The sequence below is a fragment of the Pan troglodytes genome, chromosome 8, assembly GCF_028858775.2.
Source record: "Pan troglodytes isolate AG18354 chromosome 8, NHGRI_mPanTro3-v2.0_pri, whole genome shotgun sequence".
Lineage (NCBI taxonomy): Eukaryota > Metazoa > Chordata > Mammalia > Primates > Hominidae > Pan > Pan troglodytes.
The window spans coordinates 122,705,337-122,727,038 of record NC_072406.2 but is presented as its reverse complement, the minus strand read 5'-3'; the positions used below and the strand labels follow the sequence as shown (position 1 = coordinate 122,727,038).

Genomic DNA, 21,702 nt, shown 5'->3' with positions numbered 1-21,702 from the left:
TATATACAGCCTATCAACTACATTTAACTACATTTTTTAATTTATAATTTTTTTTTTTTTTGAGATGGAGTCTTGCCCTGTTGCCCTGGCTGGAGTGCAGTGGCACCATCTTGGCTCACTGCTACCTCCGCCTCCCAGGTTCAAGCAATTATTCTGCCTCAGCCTCCCAAGTAGCTGGGACGACAGGTGCACGCCAGCATGCCCAGCTAATTTTTGTATTTTTAGTAGAGACGGGGGTTTCACCATACTGGCCACGTTGGTCTCAAACTCCTGACCTGGTTATCTACCTGCCTTGGCCTCCCAAAGTGCTGGGATTACAGGCATGAGCCATTGCGCCCGGACTATCACCTATATTTTACATATGAAGGAAAATAATTCTGAAGCACTGACTTATAAAACCTTTATTTACAGTGGTGTTTGTTCAATGCATGGATTTAAAAAATATGTATTTTAATGCTCTGAAGAAATAAATATCATGCCTAAACATCTAAACTACCTTTTTGTTCACTTTCTATTACTTTGCTATTTCATCAAGAATTTTAAGGTTGGGAAGACACCCAGGAAGAGCTATGCAGTCTATACAAATGAACATATATAATTGTTAAAGACTGTGCATTACAGAAGCATTGAATAGACTGGACAGAAAGATATTGTTTATTAATGCCAATGAAAATAAAACCAATGCAACGCCATAAAATACTGCTAAACTTCATAGTTATTTGAAGGAAAAGTTCTTTCTTTACAAAGACATCAGATAAGCAAAGACTTTCTAAGTTTTCTTTCACTATTTAAGTAACATAAAATCAGAATTCAACAAATATAATTGATTAAATACAAACTTAAACTCAATGTAAAATAAAATTACCTTATTTCTGAACTTTACACCATAGAATTTGTCAGCTGACTCAAGCAGTTCAGGCCTAAAAGTAGTTGTAATAAACTGAGCATGTACAGCAAGTTCCATAATCATATCTGTAAAAAGAAAATTGTGCTTTAACAAATTTCTTTTCAGCAGATCTGTAAATTTAAAAAGCAACTATCTTTACTCTTACTAAAATTCAAAACTGCCTGAGTTTGATTTTTTCATATATACATCAGCAAATATTACCAGCTTATTGTTAAATACAAAACCAAAACTGTACTGAAACTGTACCTGACACAGCCTTTCTGTGCTGAGCATCCAGAGCCTGGTCAATTTCATCAAACAAGTAAAATGGAGCCGGGTCACATTTCTGAATGGCAAAAATCAGAGCAAGGGCTACCAAGGATTTCTGTCCACCTGAAAGCTGTTGCATTTCTCTCATTTCACCTTGTTTTCCTGTAAATGACACCTAAAAATAAACATATTATGAGTTAATATCCTAAAGGGCAGAATCACCACCATCTTTCAAAAGTAACTTGCATATAATGCACCAATCAGATTTGCAAAAGATACTATAAATTCTATTACGGTAATGCTCTGAGGAAAATGGAATATAAAGGTATTTTACCCTAATTCCAACTCCAGTAAACTGGTCAACTGATGGGACACTGCTTTGTGAGCCAGAACCCCTCTCACTCTCACCACTCCCTTCTCCTTCATCTTGAGACTGACTGCCCTCCACATCTCCTTTCTTCATCACCAAAGTAGCTTTGCCACCAGGTACTAACTTCTGGAATACTTCACTGAAGTTCTTAGATACCTTAAAACAAAAGCAGATTGAAATATAAATTTTGCTTAGAATTATATATAACACTTAAGTAAAATATTTAAAAGCAACCAATTATTTTTTAATCTTAAGAACAAGGATAACAGACTAGATCCTTCTAAGGGCTGTGTAAAACATTCAAGTTACTGTAAACCTATATGCTAGGTTTGTTCACATGTATTAGATTCACCTGGTAATGAGGAAAAAAGCTTTAAAATCTTTACAAACTGAAAAGAACTGGAAGCTTTTGTCCTCTGTGTGTATGTTTTAACTACAAAGCGAAACATACCTGTTTGAAAGTTAACTGAATAGCTTCATATTTCCGAAGTTCAAGTACATTCATCAGTTCCATGATCGATTTGTAACCCCTATCTAACTCTTCTTGACGCTTTATTAACTTTTCTTTCTGCTCGGAGAAATTTACAAACTGATCCAAAGCCTTTTTGTTAACATGGCTGTACTTCTTTAATTCTGTGTTGCACTGCTCAAGTTTTCGAAACAACTATAAAGAGAAAATATGTATTCATATAAATAAATTTATATACTGAGCAATTTGTAACAAGACTTCAAATTTAAAACCAACCTGTTTGAGGCTCAGTGTCTGGTACTTTTCAAATGCTTCCTGGGGAAGTGATCCAAGTTCTCGAATTTTCTTCATACACTCTTCTTTCTTCTTCAATAGCATGCCTTGCCGATTTGTCATCTTTTCCAGTTCTTTAGTATCATGATTTATAGCATCCATATGTTCTTTTTCCATATTTTTCCAGCGCTCCATACTCTTCTGAAGCTCCTTAATTCCAGCTTCTGTTTTATCAATGGAATTGTCCAAATCTAAGATGGGGGGAAACAAAATTAGGCTATAATACCTATAAAGCCAGTGTTATATGTTGAGTATAGATTTTTATGATCAAACCTACCAAAATAGGTTTTAGGTTTTGTGTTTAAAATTTTCTGTGAAAATTTATGAACCACGTTAAGTCAGTACAAAATTAGAAGTATATATGAGTCACTCAAATATATAATTTTCATTATTCAATATTAATGCTTATAAACTATAGTTATTTTCTAGCAACTAAGTGATAAGAGAAACTTTAGTCAGATATTTCATATTTTATCAACAAAATGAATCATTTATGGTCTCAAAATTGTCATAAACATTTCAGTAAAACAAAAGTTACTATTTATAGTCAACTTCCTAAATTCCATTTGCTATACATTGTTTATAATGGAAAACAAAAAATCATTAGTATATGCTTCTGCCTAAAACAAAAAATCATTAGTATATGCTTCTGCCTATTTGGACATTTCATTCTGTAGTAAACAATTTTATAAAACATGCATATAAACAAAATTTTACTACATAAAAATTCACCTTCTGATCGTGCCATAGTGTCTTTTACTCTTTTATTGATGGCTTCAAGTTCTGATGTTGTGGCTGTGAGAACAGTACCCCCTTCTGTCTCTCTCAGCTCATTAAGTTCCTGTAACAAAAAATACAAATTCCATTAGTTTCAAATGTTATGACTGCCAACATTTTCTATGGCTATTGTCTGAATAAACATTCAAGAAAACAAAAAAATATAAATACATCATATAATTACAAATACTTAGAAGTATCCATTAAAGGGAAGAAAAAAAAGACATAATTACTAGAAAATTTCTAAGCATCTAACCACCACTGAAAAAATATTAACATTTACTAAGTACTTAGAATGTGTCAGGATAGCAATTATATAAAACAAATATGATAATGCTTAATTTACACAAGAAACTGAGGCTTAGAAATAGTGACTTGTCCAAAATCACACACTAGGTGGCAGAATTCCAACCCAAGGCCCACAAGACACTAAGCTTTCTGTCCCCAAAGCCCATGCTTTCAATCAGAGCCTCTGATATAACCACTTGCAATAGGTCATGGCCACCAAGGAGCCCTTAAAAACAAAAACAAAAAAAAAAAAAAACACATACACACCTGTTCTACTTGGTCCAAGCGTTTTCTCAGATTCTCATTGAGATAAGTCTCTACTCGAGTAATAATACCTTCTAATTTAATTCTTTCATTTAGCAACTGTCTGTTTTCCTAGAATTAAGAAAAAGTTGTCTATATAAGCATGTACATTTCACACACAGGAATGGTGCTCATTTGCTGTCCTCTCTAGTACTTGTGCTCACGTGAGCTGAAATGAAGTTTAATATGTTATATTCTTCAAAAAAGCCCTATACTTCATTTTTCTCTTATCAATTCATAATGTTAAATTTTTGTGGCTGGCTCTTTTTATAACGCATGCTGTCAAAAACAGTTTCTTTAAATGCTTTTCATTTTTTAGAATCGGTGTTGGTAGTTTACATCTATGCAGTTTTAAAAATCAATTAAAATGCTTAATCAAAACATTAAATATGTAAAGGCAGTAAGATAAATATGGTAAGGCTAACAAGCTCAAACTCATAGCAATACTTACAACTAATAAGTAATGCTAATTAACTAAATTTTAAGGAAATGAAAATTTCTTGTATAATCCTAACCTAGCTAGAATGGTTTAGAAAAACAAAATCTTATTTACTCCTATGTATATTAAAAGTCCAAGCCTCATTTTAATATTTTCTCAGTTCTTTCATATTCCCCTAGTTAGCAAGAAAGGCCCTTTTCACAATAGCCAATTACTAATGAATTCTTTTTCCAGTCAGCTGTCTACTTACCTGCTGAAGTTGACGAATCTCATCATTCAGTGCATCTACTCTCTTCTGATCTTCCAAACTCAGTTGAGAAAGCAAATCAGTTCCCAGTTCTGCTTTCAATGACTCTCTGGTAGACTCCATAGCATGCAAGCTTGCCTCCAAACTCTGTAAGCTACGTTGCTATATGACATTATCCATTTATTAGTAAGGTATTAGCCACTGTATTACTTATAGTGAAAATTTTAAAACAATCTATATTTGAGCTAAATATATAGACATATCAACTCAAATATTAGGTGCCTATTAATTTGGTAATTAGGACTCTAGCAACAAGAAAAACATGATGTAATAGTATAGGTGGGGCAGATCATATTCCATGATTAAACTATACAAAAATCTTCAGGCATATTATAAGAACAAAAAGTTGCCGGGCGCAGTGGCTCACGCCTGTAACCCCAGCACTTTGGGAGGCCAAGGTGGGTGGATCATGAGGTCAGGAGTTCGAGACGAGCCTGGCCAACATGGTGAAACCCGTCTCTACTGAAAATACAAAAATTAGCTGGGTGTGGAGGCACACGCCTGTAATCCCAGCTACTCTGGAGGCCGAGGCAGGAGAATCGCTTGAACCCAGGAAGTGGAGGTTGCAGTGAGCCGAGATCACGCCATTGCACTCCAGCCTGGGCGATAGGGCGAGACTCCATCCCCCTCAAAAAAAAAAAAAGTTGTCAGAATATGGTTGGGATGGTACAACTGTAGGCACATCTTTTTTTTTTTTTTTAAGCTCTTTGTAGTTTTAGTATTATACTAAGTAAAAGATTTGTCAAAACTGTCAAGTTTATGAGACCAATAACACACTATCACTTATAAGTTTGCTTTCTAATTTTAATACAATCTGGACAAAACGGAATCAAATATTCAACTAATTCCATTGTGCTTCAGATAAAAATGGTTACTGACAAAAACTGACCATCAGACAGTACTCTTATGTCATAGCTTCAAATGCCTATTTGTTCCATGAAGGTGGAAAGTTTGAACGTGCCAACAATAGGAGACTTTGGGTATCCATGGGTTTAAGAATGGTAAAATAGATGTAGATATCCAAAAGTATGGGTCTAGCCTGGGCACAGTGGCTCACACTTGTAATCCCAGCACTTCGGGAGGGCAAGGCAGGTGGATCATCTGAGGTCAGGAGTTTGAGACAAGCCTGGACAACATGGTGAAACCCCATGTCTACTAAAAACACAAAATTAGCCGGATGTGGTGGCGTACGTCTGTAGTCCCAGCTACTCAGGAGGCTGAGACAGGAAAATCGCTTGAACCCAGGAGGTGGAGGCTGCAGTGAGCTGAGAACGCACCACTGCACTCCAGCCTGGGTGAGACAGAGACTCTGTCTTCAAAAAAAAAAGTATGGGTCCAAACAAAAATGAAACATAAAATTCAAGGATAACCCATATAATGTATGATTCATATTTCCATATTATTAATCTGTAACAATCGATCTATAACCAAAGATATACTTACGAACCTTAGGCATGAAGGTTTTCTCTGACTGCTGCCTCTTCTCTTTTAGCATCTTCATTTCTGATAATATGCTATCTCTAGATGCTTTAAATTTCCTTTGCTGGGTCTCGATCTGTTGCATTTGGTTCATCAACTGATCAATTTCATTATTAATCCATATACAAGGCTAAGGAAAATTATCTCCAGGTTGTAAATATATCGTATGTTCTTAATTCTTTTTAGACACAACACCATGTATCCCTTCCTTTTCTTTACCCCCAAATAACATTTATGTCCTCAAATTTATGGACCAAAACAATGCTGAACTATATTACCCAAAATGCATTCAATCATAAAGAAGCTTGAAACATTTCACCCTCAGAATAACATGTATACTGTTTTACTAAAAGTTATACAAAACAAATTCTTGGAAAACCATAAAGGAGGTTAGGTGAAATCTAACAATATTACATACTTTTAAATATCTTTTCATTCAACAAATGTTTACTGTTACTATGCTTAAGGCACTATGTTAAGGGTTTATGTATGAAGAGTTCTTGCCATGTGTGGAATAATTCAATCTAGCTGGATTATCAAACACAGGAAGACAGCTGGTATACACTGTCAACATTCTCCTTTTCCTCAGTATTTCCCCATACTCTCTTTGTGTTAACATCTTGCCAAATTCAGGCAGTTCTTTAAAGTGCGATATGCAGACCCCTGCAAGGTCAAAGCTCAGGTGCTTATTTTTCTTTTTCTGTGCTTGCACTGATGGCACAGAAGTTATAAATCTGCAGTTTTAAAAAAAATGCCAGTTTCACCTGAAGCAGTTAAAAATCATTAACTTTATATCTATTCTTGATGCTCAAGTACCTATATTTTTCAACTTGTGTGGCAAAATGGAAAGCACACATAAAGTACTTCTTATACCAAAGCACCATGGTGGTTTTAAGAAAATCCACATATACAATTGTTTCATTTGTGAACTGAACTAACCACTCCTCATGCAGCACCATTTTTATGTAAAAAAAAAAAAACTATGGTTACTCCGACTTGGTTATCTGACAGCCATTTCCTCCACTAACATTAAATCTGCACCAAATAACTTCAAGACAGTAAAATCCAACATTTTTCACCCTCCCCTGCCACCTTCTTTTTTTTTTTTTTGAGACAGGGTCCCACTTTGTCACCCAGGCTGGAGTGCAGTGGTGCGATCTCAGCTCACCGCAACCTCCACCTCCCAGGCTCAAGTGATCCTCCTGCCTCAGCCTCCCAAGTAGCTGGGACTACAGGCCTGTGCCACTGTACAAGTACAATAAAATGCCAGTCCTTATATATTTGACTTCTAAGCAATATGTAACATTACTGATGCCGCCCCCACTCTCTTCCTTAAAACATTATCTCTTGCTTACATAAATTTAACAGGGAAGAAGGGGAAAAAAAAAAAAACTACCAAGGTTTTATTTGTACAATTCACAAACTGATCCTTCTCAGTTTCCTCTTTCTTTGCCTGATACAACCTTTATTTTTGTGTTCTATGGGTTCTTTTCTTCCAAGTGACTTCATGGTATTAGCTACTTAACACTTAAGCAAAGAATCATTAAAATAGCTTTTAGTCTTCAAAAGCTAAACAAACATAAGCTCTTGAACTTAAAACACAAGAAATTTTTAATATGTGAAAAAACAAAAGATTATATATGGCAACCAAAACACAGTTCTTCCCCCACAATATCTATCATTATGCACAAAACAAAAAGATATTTTCAATATTTCTGCGCAGGTTTTCATTGAGCTTTGCTTCAAGTTCACCTAGTTCTTCTTCTGCTTTTCTAACATCTTTTTGCAATTCAAGTCGAGACTTCCTTGTGTCATAATAACCTCCAGTTAGAGCACCCCGATGGCTGACTTGGTCACCTATAAACAAAACATATGTAATAGGTCTGTACAACTTTTTTATTCAATGATAAATTGACTTATAACAAAAAAACTAACCTACAGGCTTTAAGTAGATAATGAAAATTGAAAATAATTTAAACCACCCTGAAAAAATTTTGCTTTTCAATGCTAGAATTTTTTTTTTTTTTTTTTTTTTTTTTTTTTTTTTTTTTGAGACAGGGTCTTGCTCTTGTTGCTCAGGCTGGAGTGCAGTGGTGCGGTCATAGCTCACTGCAACCTCAAACTCCTGGATTCAAGTGATCCTCCTGCTTCAGCCTCCTGAGTGGCTAGGACTACAGGTGTGCACCACCACAACACCTTTTTTGTAGAGACCAGGTCTTGCTATGTGCCCAGGCGGTTCTCGAACTCCTGCCCTCAAGTGATCCTCATGTTTTAGCCTCTTAAGTATCTGGGATTACAGAGTCAAGCCACTGTGCCCAGCCAAAATTTGCAGTCTTTAAAAAAAAAAAAAAAAAAAAAAAGACCCTCCAGTTGAACCTGAACATCTACCAGAGAGCAAGGAAGTGAAGACTAAAGAGGAAATATCAGTAGGACACAGGACCTAGCCTGAAATTTCCACTGGCCATATTTGGGAAAATTTGAGCATCAAAATAACAATACCAATGTAATAACATATTGAATTTTTTTAAAAAAAAATTCATGAATCACAGTGATACTTTTTTAAAAAATGAAAATTGGAGACTCTTTTCTACAGAAGAGTGACAGCTAATAAATGCAGCAGCAATAACAGAATTTATGAATCACCATTTTGAAACCCCCCAGTGTAACAACTGATTCAGGCAAGAGTCAACAAAGGTGCTAAAGCAACTGAAGTTGTTGGGAGAACCTGACTTGAAGAATAATCTCACATATTATTAAATTACAAAGGGGCAAAGGGATACCTTTACAATGGAGAGATCTGCAGGTGATCAAACCTAGTATCACTAACAATGGGACACATTATATGACACCATAAGTACATATCATTCATGTAGCATTCATGCCAACAATATTTAAACAATGATGAGGAAGCAATAAGACAAATCCAGAAAATGGAACTTTTCTGGATTTCTCTGGGTGGGGAGAAGGGAGCAGGAGGAACTGTCTTATATTTAAAGAATCTAGACCGGGCATGGTGGCTCACGCCTGTAATCCCAGCACTTTGGGAGGTTGAGGTGGGCGGATCACCTGAGGTCAGGAGTTCAAGACCAGCCTGACCAACATAGAGAAACCCCGTCTCTACTAAACACAAAATTAGCTGGGCATAGTGGCGCATGTCTGTAATCCCAGCTACTTGGGAGGCTGAGGCAGGAGAATCGCTTGAACCTGGGAGGCGGAGGTTGTGGTGAGCTGAGATCATGCCACTGCACTCCAGCCTGGGCTCGAAACTCCATCTCAAAAAAAAAATAAAGAGAAGACACTATATGCATACCTGATTTAATCCTAAATAGAAAAATATTTTAGGATAATTGAGAACACTTGAATATGGATACTTTTTTAGAGGATATTAGGTTAATGTTAAATTTCTTAGGTGTAACAATGATACTGTGGCTATACAAAAGAATGTTCTTATTGTTAGGAGATGCATGCTTAAATTTTAGAGATGACATGTCATGATGTTTTACTTATTCTTGGATGGTTCAAAAACAACCACAACAAACTGTACATATACAGAAACAAAGCTTGGGGGGAGACGGGTTTACCTGCTTTCTTCAACAAATAAAGAGGAAAAAAAAAATTGAGGGCAGGTAAACTAAACCTATATACTGGAGGTTCTTAACCTGGATTTCAAAGATAAAATTCAGAAGATCTGTGATTTGAGTAGGAAAAAAATTTACATCTTTATTTTTATTAACCTCAAAATGAGATTTAGCATTTCCCTTCTATAACAAACACGACAAGAACCACAGTAGTAGTATTAGTATCTGTGACTACCAAAAGAAGAGCTATTTTCATATTAGGTAACACTTGTCAGATGTCAAAGTATTGTTTACATGTGTCAGTACTTCAAACTTATGGTAGCTATTAGACCCACTACTATCTTGTTTTTTGAATACATTAAAGAATTATATAACATTTTTAAAAATAATAACCATGCGAATACAATTCATCTCCTTTGTTATCCAAAGTATTTTAATTTATGCATTAAAAATTGTGTTGAATGTGGCTTTTGTTGTGGAAAAGAAAAAAAGTAAAAATTAAAAATTAAAAAATTAAAAAAAAAATTGTGAAGAAAGATCCATAGGCTTCAAACAGCCAAAGCAGTCCACACTGCAAAAAAGGTTAAGAACCCCTGCTATACACCAAATGATCACATTTCAGAGACATCAACAAAATATCAAGTACGAACCCTGTCTGGACTCTTAATTGAACAAACCAACTATTTAAAAAACGATAAAATAATTGAAAATAAACTTTTCTTTTTTTTTGAGACAGGATCTTGATCTATCACCCAGGCTGGAGTGCAGGGGTGTGATGTTGGCTCACTGCACCCTCTGCCTCCCAGGTTTAAGCCATTCTCATGCCTCAGCCTTCTGAGTAGTTGGGATTACAGGTGTGCGCCACCACACCCAGCTAATTTTTTGTATTTTTAGTAGAGATGGGGTTTCACCATGTTTTGAATTCCCTCCTCAAGTTATCCACCTGCCTCAGCCTCCCAAAGTGCTGGGGTTATATATAGATGTGAGCCACCACGCCCGGCCAAAGGCAAAGGATGAATTTTTCGAATACTCTCAAAACCAGAATGTCTCCAAAATACTATAAGATATATTCATCAGACATGCATACAGCTCAACTGACATATTATACAGATTATATGTCTCTTTGTTTTTTGAGACAGAGTCTCGCTCTGTCACCCAAGCTGGAGTGCAGTGGCGTGATCTCGGCTCACTGCAACCACTGCCTCCCAGGTTCAAGCAATTCTCCTGCCCCAGCCTCCTGAGTAGCTGGGACTACAGGTGCACACCACCACACCCAGCTAATCTTTGTATTTTTAGTGGAGACAGGGTTTCGCCTCATTAGCCAGGTTGGTCTTGAACTTCTGACTTCAGGTGATCCACCCGCCTCAGCCTCCCAAAGTGCTGGGATTACAGGCATGAGCCACTGCGCCCAGCCAGATTATATATTTTAAATGATTTGTTCGAATTTATCTGTTTAAAGCTAAGAATTAGTATTACAAACCTTCCAAAGTAATACAGTCCATAGTGAAAGCACGGGCCAGCTGGGTTGAAACTTCCATGCTACGACAAATAAGAGTCTTTCCAAACACATGTTTGAAAGCTTTGTCAAATCTAGGATTGTACCTCAGTTTGCTGATCATAGGAATAGCATCCTAAAAATGAAATTTTGTCAACAGAGAGATCACAACACAGTTAACTAAGAACTTAGAATTACGAAATTACATCTTTATGAAATACAAATAAACTATAAACACCATTATATTTCAAAACGATTGACGTTTTCCCTGAAGTAGTTAGAAGACTCATTCCACTAGAATATCCTGGTAATTCTGCTCTTGTAATCAAGGTTTTCAATAGTAGAGCCTAATAGTGCTAAAGAGTTTAGTGGTTCTGAAGCTAGACTGCCCAAATTCAAACACTCGTTTCACCATTTATCAGATGTGTACTGTGGACAAGTTGCTTAACTTCCTCAGATAATAGTTACTTTATCTACAAAATCGTAGACAATACATATCTTCCTTATAAAGTTGTGAAGACTAAATGAGTTAATATATGCAAAACTTACGATAGTATCTCTCACATAAAAGGGCTAAATATAAATATAAATAGTACTTCCTCAAAATGTTTTAATTTTACATATTTTATACATCTAAATTAGATATTCAGGAAAATATTTTGTCAGATAAAATTTCATTTCCTCTCTCCTAAACTGTTAGAACAGGGTTTTTAAAATTATGAAAATATATCCTATATAGAAAAATGCAGTTAAGTATTCAGTGTAAATTAATAGAACACCAACATAACCACCACACAAGAAACAGAACACTGCTGACACCCCAGAAGTCATGGGTGTGCTCCTTTCCTAATCACAAAGCAGTTACCTACAGTGGTTACCTGCCAGAAACGACCACTGCCATGACTGTGCTAACACTTCCTTGCACTTCCCAGTTCTATATATATATATTTTTTTTTTTTGAGATGGAGTCTTGCTCTGTTGCCAGGATGAAGTACGGTGGCATGATCTTGGCTCACTGCAACCTCTGCCTCCCCAGTTCAAGTGATTTTCCCGCTTCAGCCTCCCAAGTACCTGGGATTACAGGTGCCTACTACCATGTCCAGCTAATTTTTTGTGTTTTTAGTAGAGACAGGGTTTTGCCATGTTGGCCAGGCTGGTCTTGAACTCCTAACCTCAGGTGATCCGCCCACCTCCCCCTCCCAAAGTGAGGGGATTACAGGCGTGAGCCACCGAGCCTGGCCCTAAGTTTGGTTTTGTTTACTCAGCGTAAATGGAACCACGCTCCATGTATTCCTTTGTGTCTCGTTCCATTCATACATCATGTTTTTGAGACTCAATTTTTCTTACCCAAACTTCAAAGACAATTTGTAGATGTGATAGCAGAAAAAGTCAGACCCTTTGATAGCTTACAAGATTCTTAATGTTCCACTTAAATTATTGATCATTCTCATGGGGTTTCAGCTTTAACTTCAGAGGATGGTAAAACAGTTGATACTACCATCAACATTCTGAAGTCAAGTACCTCAAAGCAATTACACTGTTCTAAGAATGGTGTCTGAAGAATATTTTTAATCCACCTGAAGTGCACTTTTGTTACCAACAAAAGCAATATTATGCTTCCGAAGTCTATCACCTTACTAGCCATTTTTTTCATTTAATCCTAAGTACATCAAGACACTTTAAATCTATACATGACAGTTCCTTGGGAATCTTTCTCCAACTCCCTAACCTTAATTATGTCACTCCCAGATATGCTCTCAAAGTATCCTGTACTTAAGCTTTTAACACTGCACATTTGCAATGATTTGTTTCATATCTTAGCTTTTTTCTCTTCTTTTTAAATGATCCTCCCACTTCAGCCTCCCAAGTAGCTGGGATTACAGGCGTGCATCACCACACCAATCATAGCTGTGACTTCTGTCTCCCTCCCCAAAACCCACTCAGCACTAAGGTCCATGGGAAGACAGATATTTTTATCTCACACACCACTGAATCCCAGTGTATAGTGCCTGGGCACTAGCATGTGTTAGACTATGTGATTAAAAAATAACATTATAAAAGAGAAATACACCTTATCACACAATGACTCACATTGGTTTCAGGATAAGCTGTATCCCTGACATCTAACTTGTTAAGAGGCAGAAAAGTAACCTCTCCAGGAAGATTCATTTTATTAAACTCCATTAAAATCTTCGTGCTGACTTCATCTGAATCAACAATGTGATAAAATAACCTAAACATAAACAGAGTAAGACAAATCTTTATTGGTACTCAGGGTCTCCCCATGTTGCCCAAACTTATCAATCCTCCCACCTCAGCCTCCTGCATAGCTGGGACTAAAGGTGTGCACTTTTAAAATATTATAAACACTTAAGCATCAAACAGTTTTTTCCTATATAATCCAAATAATTTTTTAAAATAAGACTACTTTAAAAATTCCAATGGCGGGGAGGGAGAAACTCCCAAAAGGGGAAAGTTCTAGCTTCTATAATTAGGAACAAATACTTAGCATCTACTTCTTTAATTAGAAAGTTAAGGAACCGCGATATAAAAAGATAATGGAAGATATGTTGTACAAAAACTACAAAAGTTGTTTCTTAAGCTATTCTTATTCCCTCTTCTAAAAATGCTAAATATCAAGCAAAAGCTTTAACCTGTTTCCAGCAGTGACTTCCACGCATGTGTAGAAAGCTGGTTCACATTCAAAGTTATTCATTACAATACCATGATAGCCATTTTGAACATGCTGGTTTATTCCTTTTCGACGAAAGTGGTCTAGCACTTTGTTTATGCTGTCTATTCCATTTAAAATGGCCTGTAAGTTGTCAGAAATGAAAAATATTAAAATAATATCATCAATGGCACTCCTGGTAAGGAATGAGCCCACAACACCATACATTTTAAAAATATACCAGTGATTAAACTAAACATCCTCTCCAACAAACACATCACCTCCTCACAATATGCCAACTACATGTAACACCTTATATGATAGGTTCTGTTCTATAACAGTAGTGTTAAAAATGGGCTCTTTATCTGAACATCAAAAGTGCTATTAATAGTATGTGTAGTAATAAAACTATTTAATCTCTATCATTTCATATTTAGAAGATAATTTGGACTCCTATTTATCACTTGGAACCCATGACCTACACCTTGAAAGGTAAAAAATTATTACATAACGATTAACTCAATGACTCAGTGTAAACAGAGGTGATGAAAAGAACCTGCCCACCTTTCCTGTTGCTGCTCTAAGAAGTTGTTGCTTCTTTTCAAGATCTTCTCTTTTAGCAGCAAGTGCTTGCTGTTCTGCATTCTCTTCTCTCCACAAGTAGCTAATAAATAAAAAGTAGACTGTCTTTAATTTTAAACACATATGAGGATGCATTAACAGTATACAGTTTAGAATCAAAATACACAAAACAAGCCTGACCGGTTAACTTGTAACTTAAAGACCACATAACAGCTAGTAACGAACATTACTAAAAACATTAATGCACATTTTAGTCTATACTAACTTTCTTTCACTTTGTAGTTCATCTTTCTTATTTTTTACTTCGTAATATTTTCTGTCCAGTTCTTCTACTCGAGCTTTGACTTCATTAAGATCCTGGTCCAGTTTCTATGGAAATAAAAATAAATTTAAAATTCAATTTCATGAAACTAATCTACACTGATAGAAAGCAGATCAGTGGTTGCAGATGGATGGGGGAGGCGGACAAAAGGTGAGGGAGGAATTACAAAGGGGTATGGAAAACACTTTTGGGTAATAAACATGTTTATTGTCTTAACTGTGGTGATGGTTTTACAGATGTATGCATATGTCAAAACTCATCAAATTATATACTTTATTTTTGCCACTTTCCTGACTAGGAAAAATGATGTACACTAAATATGTACAATTTACTGTATGTGAATTATACCTCAATCATGCTGTTGAAAAATCCAATTTCAGTTTCTGTTTTTTTTGTTTTTTGTATTTTTAGTAGAGACGGGGTTTCACCGTGTTAGCCAGGATGGTCTCGATCTCCTGACCTCATGATCCGCCCGTCTCGGCCTCCCAAAGTGCTGAGATTACAGGCGTGAGACACTGCGCCCGGCCCCATTTCAGTTTTTAAAAGTTGTCTTTAGGCAAAAGAGCATACCACCAGAAAACACAAACCATTAAATACTATAAAACATGTTGCTAAAAGTTAATTTGTTCATTAGTGATCTAAATCTTCCTATTTCTATAATATACACTCCAGAATTTTAGAAAAAAAATTCTAAGTTCTCATAATAGTCCATTATATACTTTCATACTGCCCCCTCTACACACACACACAACAGAACACAAAAACTATTTTCAACTATTTTACATTCAAGAAAAATGAGTTAAAAATCTTGGCAGAACCTATAACAAATCTCTAAGAACCTAACATAAGATGCTGTTTCCTTGAGAATTAATGAACTGTATTCATTAATTTAGTAGACTATACTGAGCTGAAAAAATCCAATAGCCTCATTGGCTAGAGTTTAATGAAGCTGACACTTCATCCACTTAGTGAAGTTACCAAAACCCCAGTATGTACCAGGCATTCTTAGAAGAGCTGGGGAATCATAAAAGACCAAAGCAAACAAAAATCCTTGCCTTATTGGGAAGCAATAAGACAAGCAAAATAAAGCTGAAGATCATCCTTCAGGGGAAGGGCTTCAAACTGCTTCATAAAGTAATTACATTCATCTGTATTATAACTAATTATTGTCAGATATCAAAGTAATTGTAAATATTCCCACAGAGTACTAACAATTATTCGTCCTCAGTAGTAACACTGACTTTTTGTCCAAAATTTTAATGGACAAAAGTCAATGTTACTACTAATTCCACTGACAAAAAGTCAATGTTACTACTGAGTCATAAAATCTTAGATTGGCCGGGCGCGGTGGCTCACACCTGTAATCCCAGCACTTTGGGAGGCCGAGGTGGGCAGCTCATGAAGTCAAGAGATGGAGACGATCCTGGGCAACATCGTGAAACCCCGTCTCTACTGAAAATACAAAAATTAGCCAGGCGTGATGGCACACGCCTGTAGTCCCAGCCACTGGGGGAGGCTGAGGCAGGAGAATCACTTGAACCCAGGAGGGGAAGGTTGCAGTGAGCCGAGATTGTGCCACTGCACTCCAACCTGGTGACACAGCGAGACTCTGTCTCAAAAAATCTTGGATAATCAGAATGACTTTTAACATCTTGGATAATTAAACCCTTTAATTCTACACATAAGGAATTTGGGACTCAATGGTATCTGAAACCATAAAAGAGTTAACAAATTCCCTATGTAAAATTTAACTTTTCTGCAGCAATTACTTAATTCATCCCCAGGCTATCTGAACACATGCTAAAAGAAGAGTATAAACCTTGAAGAGTCAGTTTTCCTAAATTAATTTTTCAACTTTTACAGTCCTAAACAATTCAAAGACTGTTGTGTTATTAACTAGCATTACAGCTTACAGTATTTCTTTTTTTTTTTCCTTTGAGATGAAGTCTTGCTCTGTCGTCCAGGCTGGAGTGCAGTGGTGCAATCTTGGCTCACTGCAAGCTCTGCCTCCCAGGTTCACGCCATTCTCCTGCCTCAGCCCCCCGAGTAGCTGGGACTACAGGCGCCCGCCACCACGCCCAGCTAATTTTTTGTATTTTTTAGTAGAGATGTGGTTTCACCGTGTTAGCCAGGATGGATGGTCTCGATCTCCTGACCTCGTGATCCGTCCACCTCGGCCTCCCAAAGTGCTGGGATTACAGGCGTAAGCCACTGCGCCTGGCAGCTTACAGTATTTCTTAAGTCCTACATACTTTGTTTTTTTCCAGGTGTATCTGAACACTAATGGTTCCCTTTCTGACACCATGAGGCTACTCAGAACCAGTAATAAAGTAAGCTACCTATATTAAATTCAAAATATAATGTTTTGTAGACTTTATTAAATGCATTACAACCTGGAAAAGAGAAAACATTTAGTTTGCACTGAAACTATCTAAGAGCTTCCCCTTCTCCACAGCAGTTGCTACGGCCAAGATACCACTGACATAAGTTAGAAAAGTCTAAAAACTTAGTTTGATAAGTATGTAGGATACGTATCACATAAATGAACCGTAATAAAGCATAATAAAACTACCAGAAAGACATTTTATTTTTCATACTGCAGGTTTTAAAAATACACTGTGGAAAAATTAATTTAGGATTATACCAAGAGGCAAAAGGCTATTTACGCCGGGCGCAGTGGCTCACGCCTGTAATCCCAGCACTTTGGGAGGCTGAGGTGGGCGGATCACCTGAGGTCAGGAGTTCGAGACCAGCCTGACCAACATGGTGAAACCCTGTCTCTACTAAAATACAAAAATTAGCCAGGCGCAGCGGCGGGCGCCTGTAATCTCAGCTACGTGGGAGGCTGAGGTAGGAGAATCGCTTGAACCCAGGAGGCAGAGGTTGCAGTGAGCCAAGATCGCACCATTGCACTCCAGCCTGGCAACAGAGTGGGACTGTCTAAAAAAAAAAAGGCTATTTACATAACAAAATCAGCATTATAAAATCATCTCTGTCCAAAGGAAAGGCTTCATCTTCACAAATGGTCATTCTGATAACCAAAAGTGTGGCTGGAATACTGGAAAATAATGAACTTCAAGCATGACAAAAAATGAATAAATTCTCTCACTGGAGGCGCCTTCAAAAAGGGCATCTGCTGAGGTTGGTTTCATAAACTCAAGAGAAAACTCATTTTATTTCAAGAAAGGAGGTGTTAACTATCAGTTCAGACTATACTAACCATATAAAGAACTGCCTGGATTAACCCAACTTTTCCACTCCTTCCACAAAGTATCACAACTAAAACCCACAGCACGACTGGACTTCCAAAAACAGCAGGCTACACTCCTGGCAATTTTACCTACCTATTATTTATGCCTACAGAGGCTGTTGTGTTTGCTCCCCACTATATATTTTTTTCTTTATGTAAAGTGAGAATATGAGTACAAAGAAAACAGCTCTTTCTTTAAAACTTCACTGAGGTTTTGGATACATTTAAAGGTGAGTCACCAAAAACTTGAAGTGGGCAAATCACTATAACAGATTAGGGGCCAGGCATGGTGGCTCACACCTATAATCCCAGCACTTTGGGAGGCCGAGGCAGGCAGGTCACAAGGTCAAGAGATCGAGACCATCCTGGCTAACACAGTGAAACCCCATTCTACTAAAAATACAAAAAATTAGCCAGGCGTGGTGGCATGTGCCTGTGGTCCCAGCTACTTGGGAGGCTGAGGCAGGAGACTTGCTTGAACCCGGGAAGCGGAGGGTACAGTGAGCCGAGATTGCGCCACTGCACTCCAGCCTGGGCGACAGAGCAAGACTCCATCTCCAAAAAAAAGAAGAGATTAGGGACAAATAATTATATATAATATACAATTAATAAGTACATAAATATATGTACTTTATAACAAATAATTTAAAATGTCAAGTCCCAAAAGTCAAGAAAAAACTGAAGAACTGGTCCAGATTAAAGCAGATAAAAGAAACATGACAACTAAATGTAACATAAGATGCTGGAATACCAAAAAATGAAGTTTTTTTTAAAAAAAATATTACACCGGGCGTGGTGGCTCACGCCTGCAATCCTAGCACTTTGGAAGGCTGAGGCGGGTGGATCTCGAGGTCAGGAGTTCAAGACCAGCCTGGCCAAGATGGTGAAACCTCACCTCTACTAAAAATACAAAAAAATTAGCCGGGCGTGGTGGCAGGCACCTGTAATCCCAGCCACTCGGGAGGCTGAGGCAGAGAATTGCTTGAACTCGGGAGGTGGAGGTTGCAGTGAGCTGAGATCACGCCACTGCACTCCAGACTGGGCGACACAGTGAGACTCGTATCAAAAAAAAAAAAAAAAATTGTTACTATCAGCTGGGCACGGCGGCTCACGCCTGTAACCCCAGCACTTTGGGAGGCTGAGGCGGGCAGATCACCTGAGGTTGGGAGTTTGAAAGCAGCCTGACCAACATGGAGAAACCCCATGTCTACTAAAAATACAAAATTAGCCGGGCTTGGTGGTGCATGCCTGTAATCCCAGCTACTCAGGAGGCTGAGGTTGCAGTGAGCCGAAATTGCACCATTGCACTCTAGCCTGGGCAACAAGAGCCAAACTCCATCTCAAAAAAAAAAAGTTACCAACAAGCTATTTTAGACATATGTTGTGACATCTTGTTAAATTAAGGGTATGTAAGACACATGCTACCAATTCATAAAAACATATTTTAAGCTGGGCACAGTGGCTCATGCTTCTAATCCCACCACTTTGGGAGGCCAAGGTCGGAGGATTGCTTAAGCCCAAGATTTCGAGACCAGCCTAGGCTACATGGCAAGACCTCGTCTCTACAAAAAAATAAATAAAAATTTTGCTGGGTCTGGTGATACATGCCTGTGGTCCCAGTTAGGAGGCTAAGGATGGAGGATCGCTGAGCCTGGAAGGTGGAGGCTGCAGTGAGTTGTGTTTGTATCACTGCACTCCAGATTGGGTGACAGAACAAGACCCTATCTCAAAAAAATTAAAAATACATACATACATTTTAATATACTTAATCTACATAAAGGCTCAATGACATGAATATTCTTTAAAAAGAACTATATGTATATTAAATTGTGCAGGCCTTTTCTAAGTAAGTATCTGTCATATATTTTAAGAGCAACATGTAGAGTTATTTAAAAAGAAAACTTGAAGTAGATAAAACTAAACACATTTATCTCTTCTGAAAGATTTTTACAAAGCAGCTATAAAAGTTCTTACATTATACTGCTCCAGATTTTTCTCTTTATTTGCTTCAGTGTCTTCCAAATCCTTATGTATAGCAGCAATCTGTCTTTTCTTGTCATTAATAGCCTGATCTAAAGACTTGAGTTCCTTTTTAATCCACTTATCCCTTTCTTCTTTTGATGTAAACTGGCTTCCTCGACCCTGCTTTGCATAAAGATCCGTTCTTTCCTGGGTAGCTTGAGCCAATCTACACAAAATAGAAGCGAATGGGATGAAAAGGAGAATAATAACCAAGTTTAATTGTAACCAATAATGTCAACTGCACACAGAAACATAAAGCCATTTTTCAAAATGATACAAAAAGAATTAAGTGTAAAAAGCAGCTACTATATAATTGAGCTCCTTGAACAACCTAGTTTTACATAATATGATGTAGAAAGTTAAAGTGTTGGTGAAAGTTCTCAGACCTAGCAATTCCTCGTTCTTCTTTCTCTTTCACACTGTTGAATTTGGGTTCTGTTTCTGCCAGTTCTTTCTGCTTTTCTTCTATTTTTTCAAGCAGCTTCTGCCTCTCTTTTAATAAACGTTTCTGTAAATAAAGTAAAAATGCAAACTGCTTTAAATTTTTTGCATAATTTAGGTCTAGCATAAATGTTTTCTCAGGAAAAAAACTTCATGAGAAAACCCACCTGTAACATGAAACTCTTTTTTAATGTAAGAAACAAAGGGACAGTACCAAGTTGTTACTTGAGTACAAATTATGTTAACGTAGCAAAGCTTAAAAAAAAATTCCAACACATACCAGTCACAGAAAGGGCTGTCTTCTACAGTTGCTACTCACCTGAACATTCACATCTTTCATTTTTAGCATTTTAACCTACCCTTTGTTCACTATTGCCTGCTAGTTCATCTTGTAAATCCTTGGCTTTAAGCTCCAACTTAGTCCTCTGCTTAATTTGCTCTTGTCTTTCAGCACTAAGCTGTTCTTTTTCTTCTTTCATAGCTGAAATTTTTGTTTTCAATTCTCTAACTTGGCGTTCGATATCCTATTCAAAAGTATTAAACAGAAAATAAGGCAATTAGAAGTACAATAGCAGAATTGTGACACCATTAATTCTCTTTCACTTAATGTTTAGTACTACTCTGTCCGTTCAATATTCAATTCCTCTAACTCTCCCTTGTGTAATCATTCCATAATTCTGGTACAAAAGGGTTTACTATGGTCAAAAACATACGATGGCTGGACATGGTTGCTCATGCCTGTAAACTCAGCACTTTGGGAGGCCCAGGTGGGAGGACTCCTTGAACCCAGGAGTTCAAAACCAGCCTGGGCAACATACTGAGATTCCATCTCTTCAAAAAATAAAAAAATTGGAGGCTGAGGTGGGAGGATCACTTGAGCTTGAGAGATCAAGGCTGCAGTGAGCTGTGATCTCACCACTGCACTCCAGCCTGTGCAATGGAGTGAGACCCTGTCTTTAAAAAAAAAAAAAAAAAAAAAAAAAAAACTTCAGGAGGCTGAGGCAGAAGGATCACTTGAGCCCAGGAGTTCGTGACCAGCCTGGGCAACATGGTAAGACCTTGTCTCTACAATATATTTAAAAACTAGACAGGTGTGGTGGTACACACCTGTGCTCCCAGCTATTCAGGAAGCTGCCGCAAGAGGATTGCCTGAGCCCAGGAAGTCAAGGCTACAACGAGCCATGATGGCACCACTGTACTCCAGCCTGGATGACAGAACAAGACCCTGTCTCAAAAGTAAAAAGTAAGTTAACATGAACCTTGTTTATAATCTTACCTCCATTTTATCTCTTGCATCCTGCTGAGCATCTCTTAATTGTCTGGATTTTTCTCCACTAGTCTCTCGCTTAGCAGAAAGCTAAGAAAAAAAACAACTTATCATATCTAACTCATTTTGTAATTACTAAATATTTCATAACAT

General features: G+C 37.3%; 1 protein-coding gene across 1 annotated transcript in view; it reads right to left on the bottom strand.

Moving 5' to 3' along the window:
- The window catches only part of SMC3 (structural maintenance of chromosomes 3), a 37,554-nt gene that overhangs the window by 470 nt on the left and 15,382 nt on the right, over window positions 1-21,702 (bottom strand). Inside the window, exons 10-28 of the mRNA XM_016919315.4 lie at window positions 21,559-21,639; window positions 20,642-20,806; window positions 20,228-20,349; window positions 19,794-20,007; window positions 14,513-14,616; window positions 14,230-14,329; window positions 13,649-13,809; window positions 13,086-13,227; window positions 10,980-11,130; window positions 7,626-7,778; window positions 5,890-6,041; window positions 4,386-4,544; window positions 3,661-3,768; window positions 3,061-3,169; window positions 2,272-2,519; window positions 1,978-2,190; window positions 1,491-1,682; window positions 1,154-1,331; window positions 866-972 (exon numbers count right to left, since the gene is read on the bottom strand). Of these exons, the coding sequence (XP_016774804.1) occupies window positions 866-972; window positions 1,154-1,331; window positions 1,491-1,682; window positions 1,978-2,190; window positions 2,272-2,519; window positions 3,061-3,169; window positions 3,661-3,768; window positions 4,386-4,544; window positions 5,890-6,041; window positions 7,626-7,778; window positions 10,980-11,130; window positions 13,086-13,227; window positions 13,649-13,809; window positions 14,230-14,329; window positions 14,513-14,616; window positions 19,794-20,007; window positions 20,228-20,349; window positions 20,642-20,806; window positions 21,559-21,639 (2,859 nt within the window). The remainder of the gene's footprint in view (window positions 1-865; window positions 973-1,153; window positions 1,332-1,490; window positions 1,683-1,977; window positions 2,191-2,271; window positions 2,520-3,060; window positions 3,170-3,660; window positions 3,769-4,385; window positions 4,545-5,889; window positions 6,042-7,625; window positions 7,779-10,979; window positions 11,131-13,085; window positions 13,228-13,648; window positions 13,810-14,229; window positions 14,330-14,512; window positions 14,617-19,793; window positions 20,008-20,227; window positions 20,350-20,641; window positions 20,807-21,558; window positions 21,640-21,702) is intronic.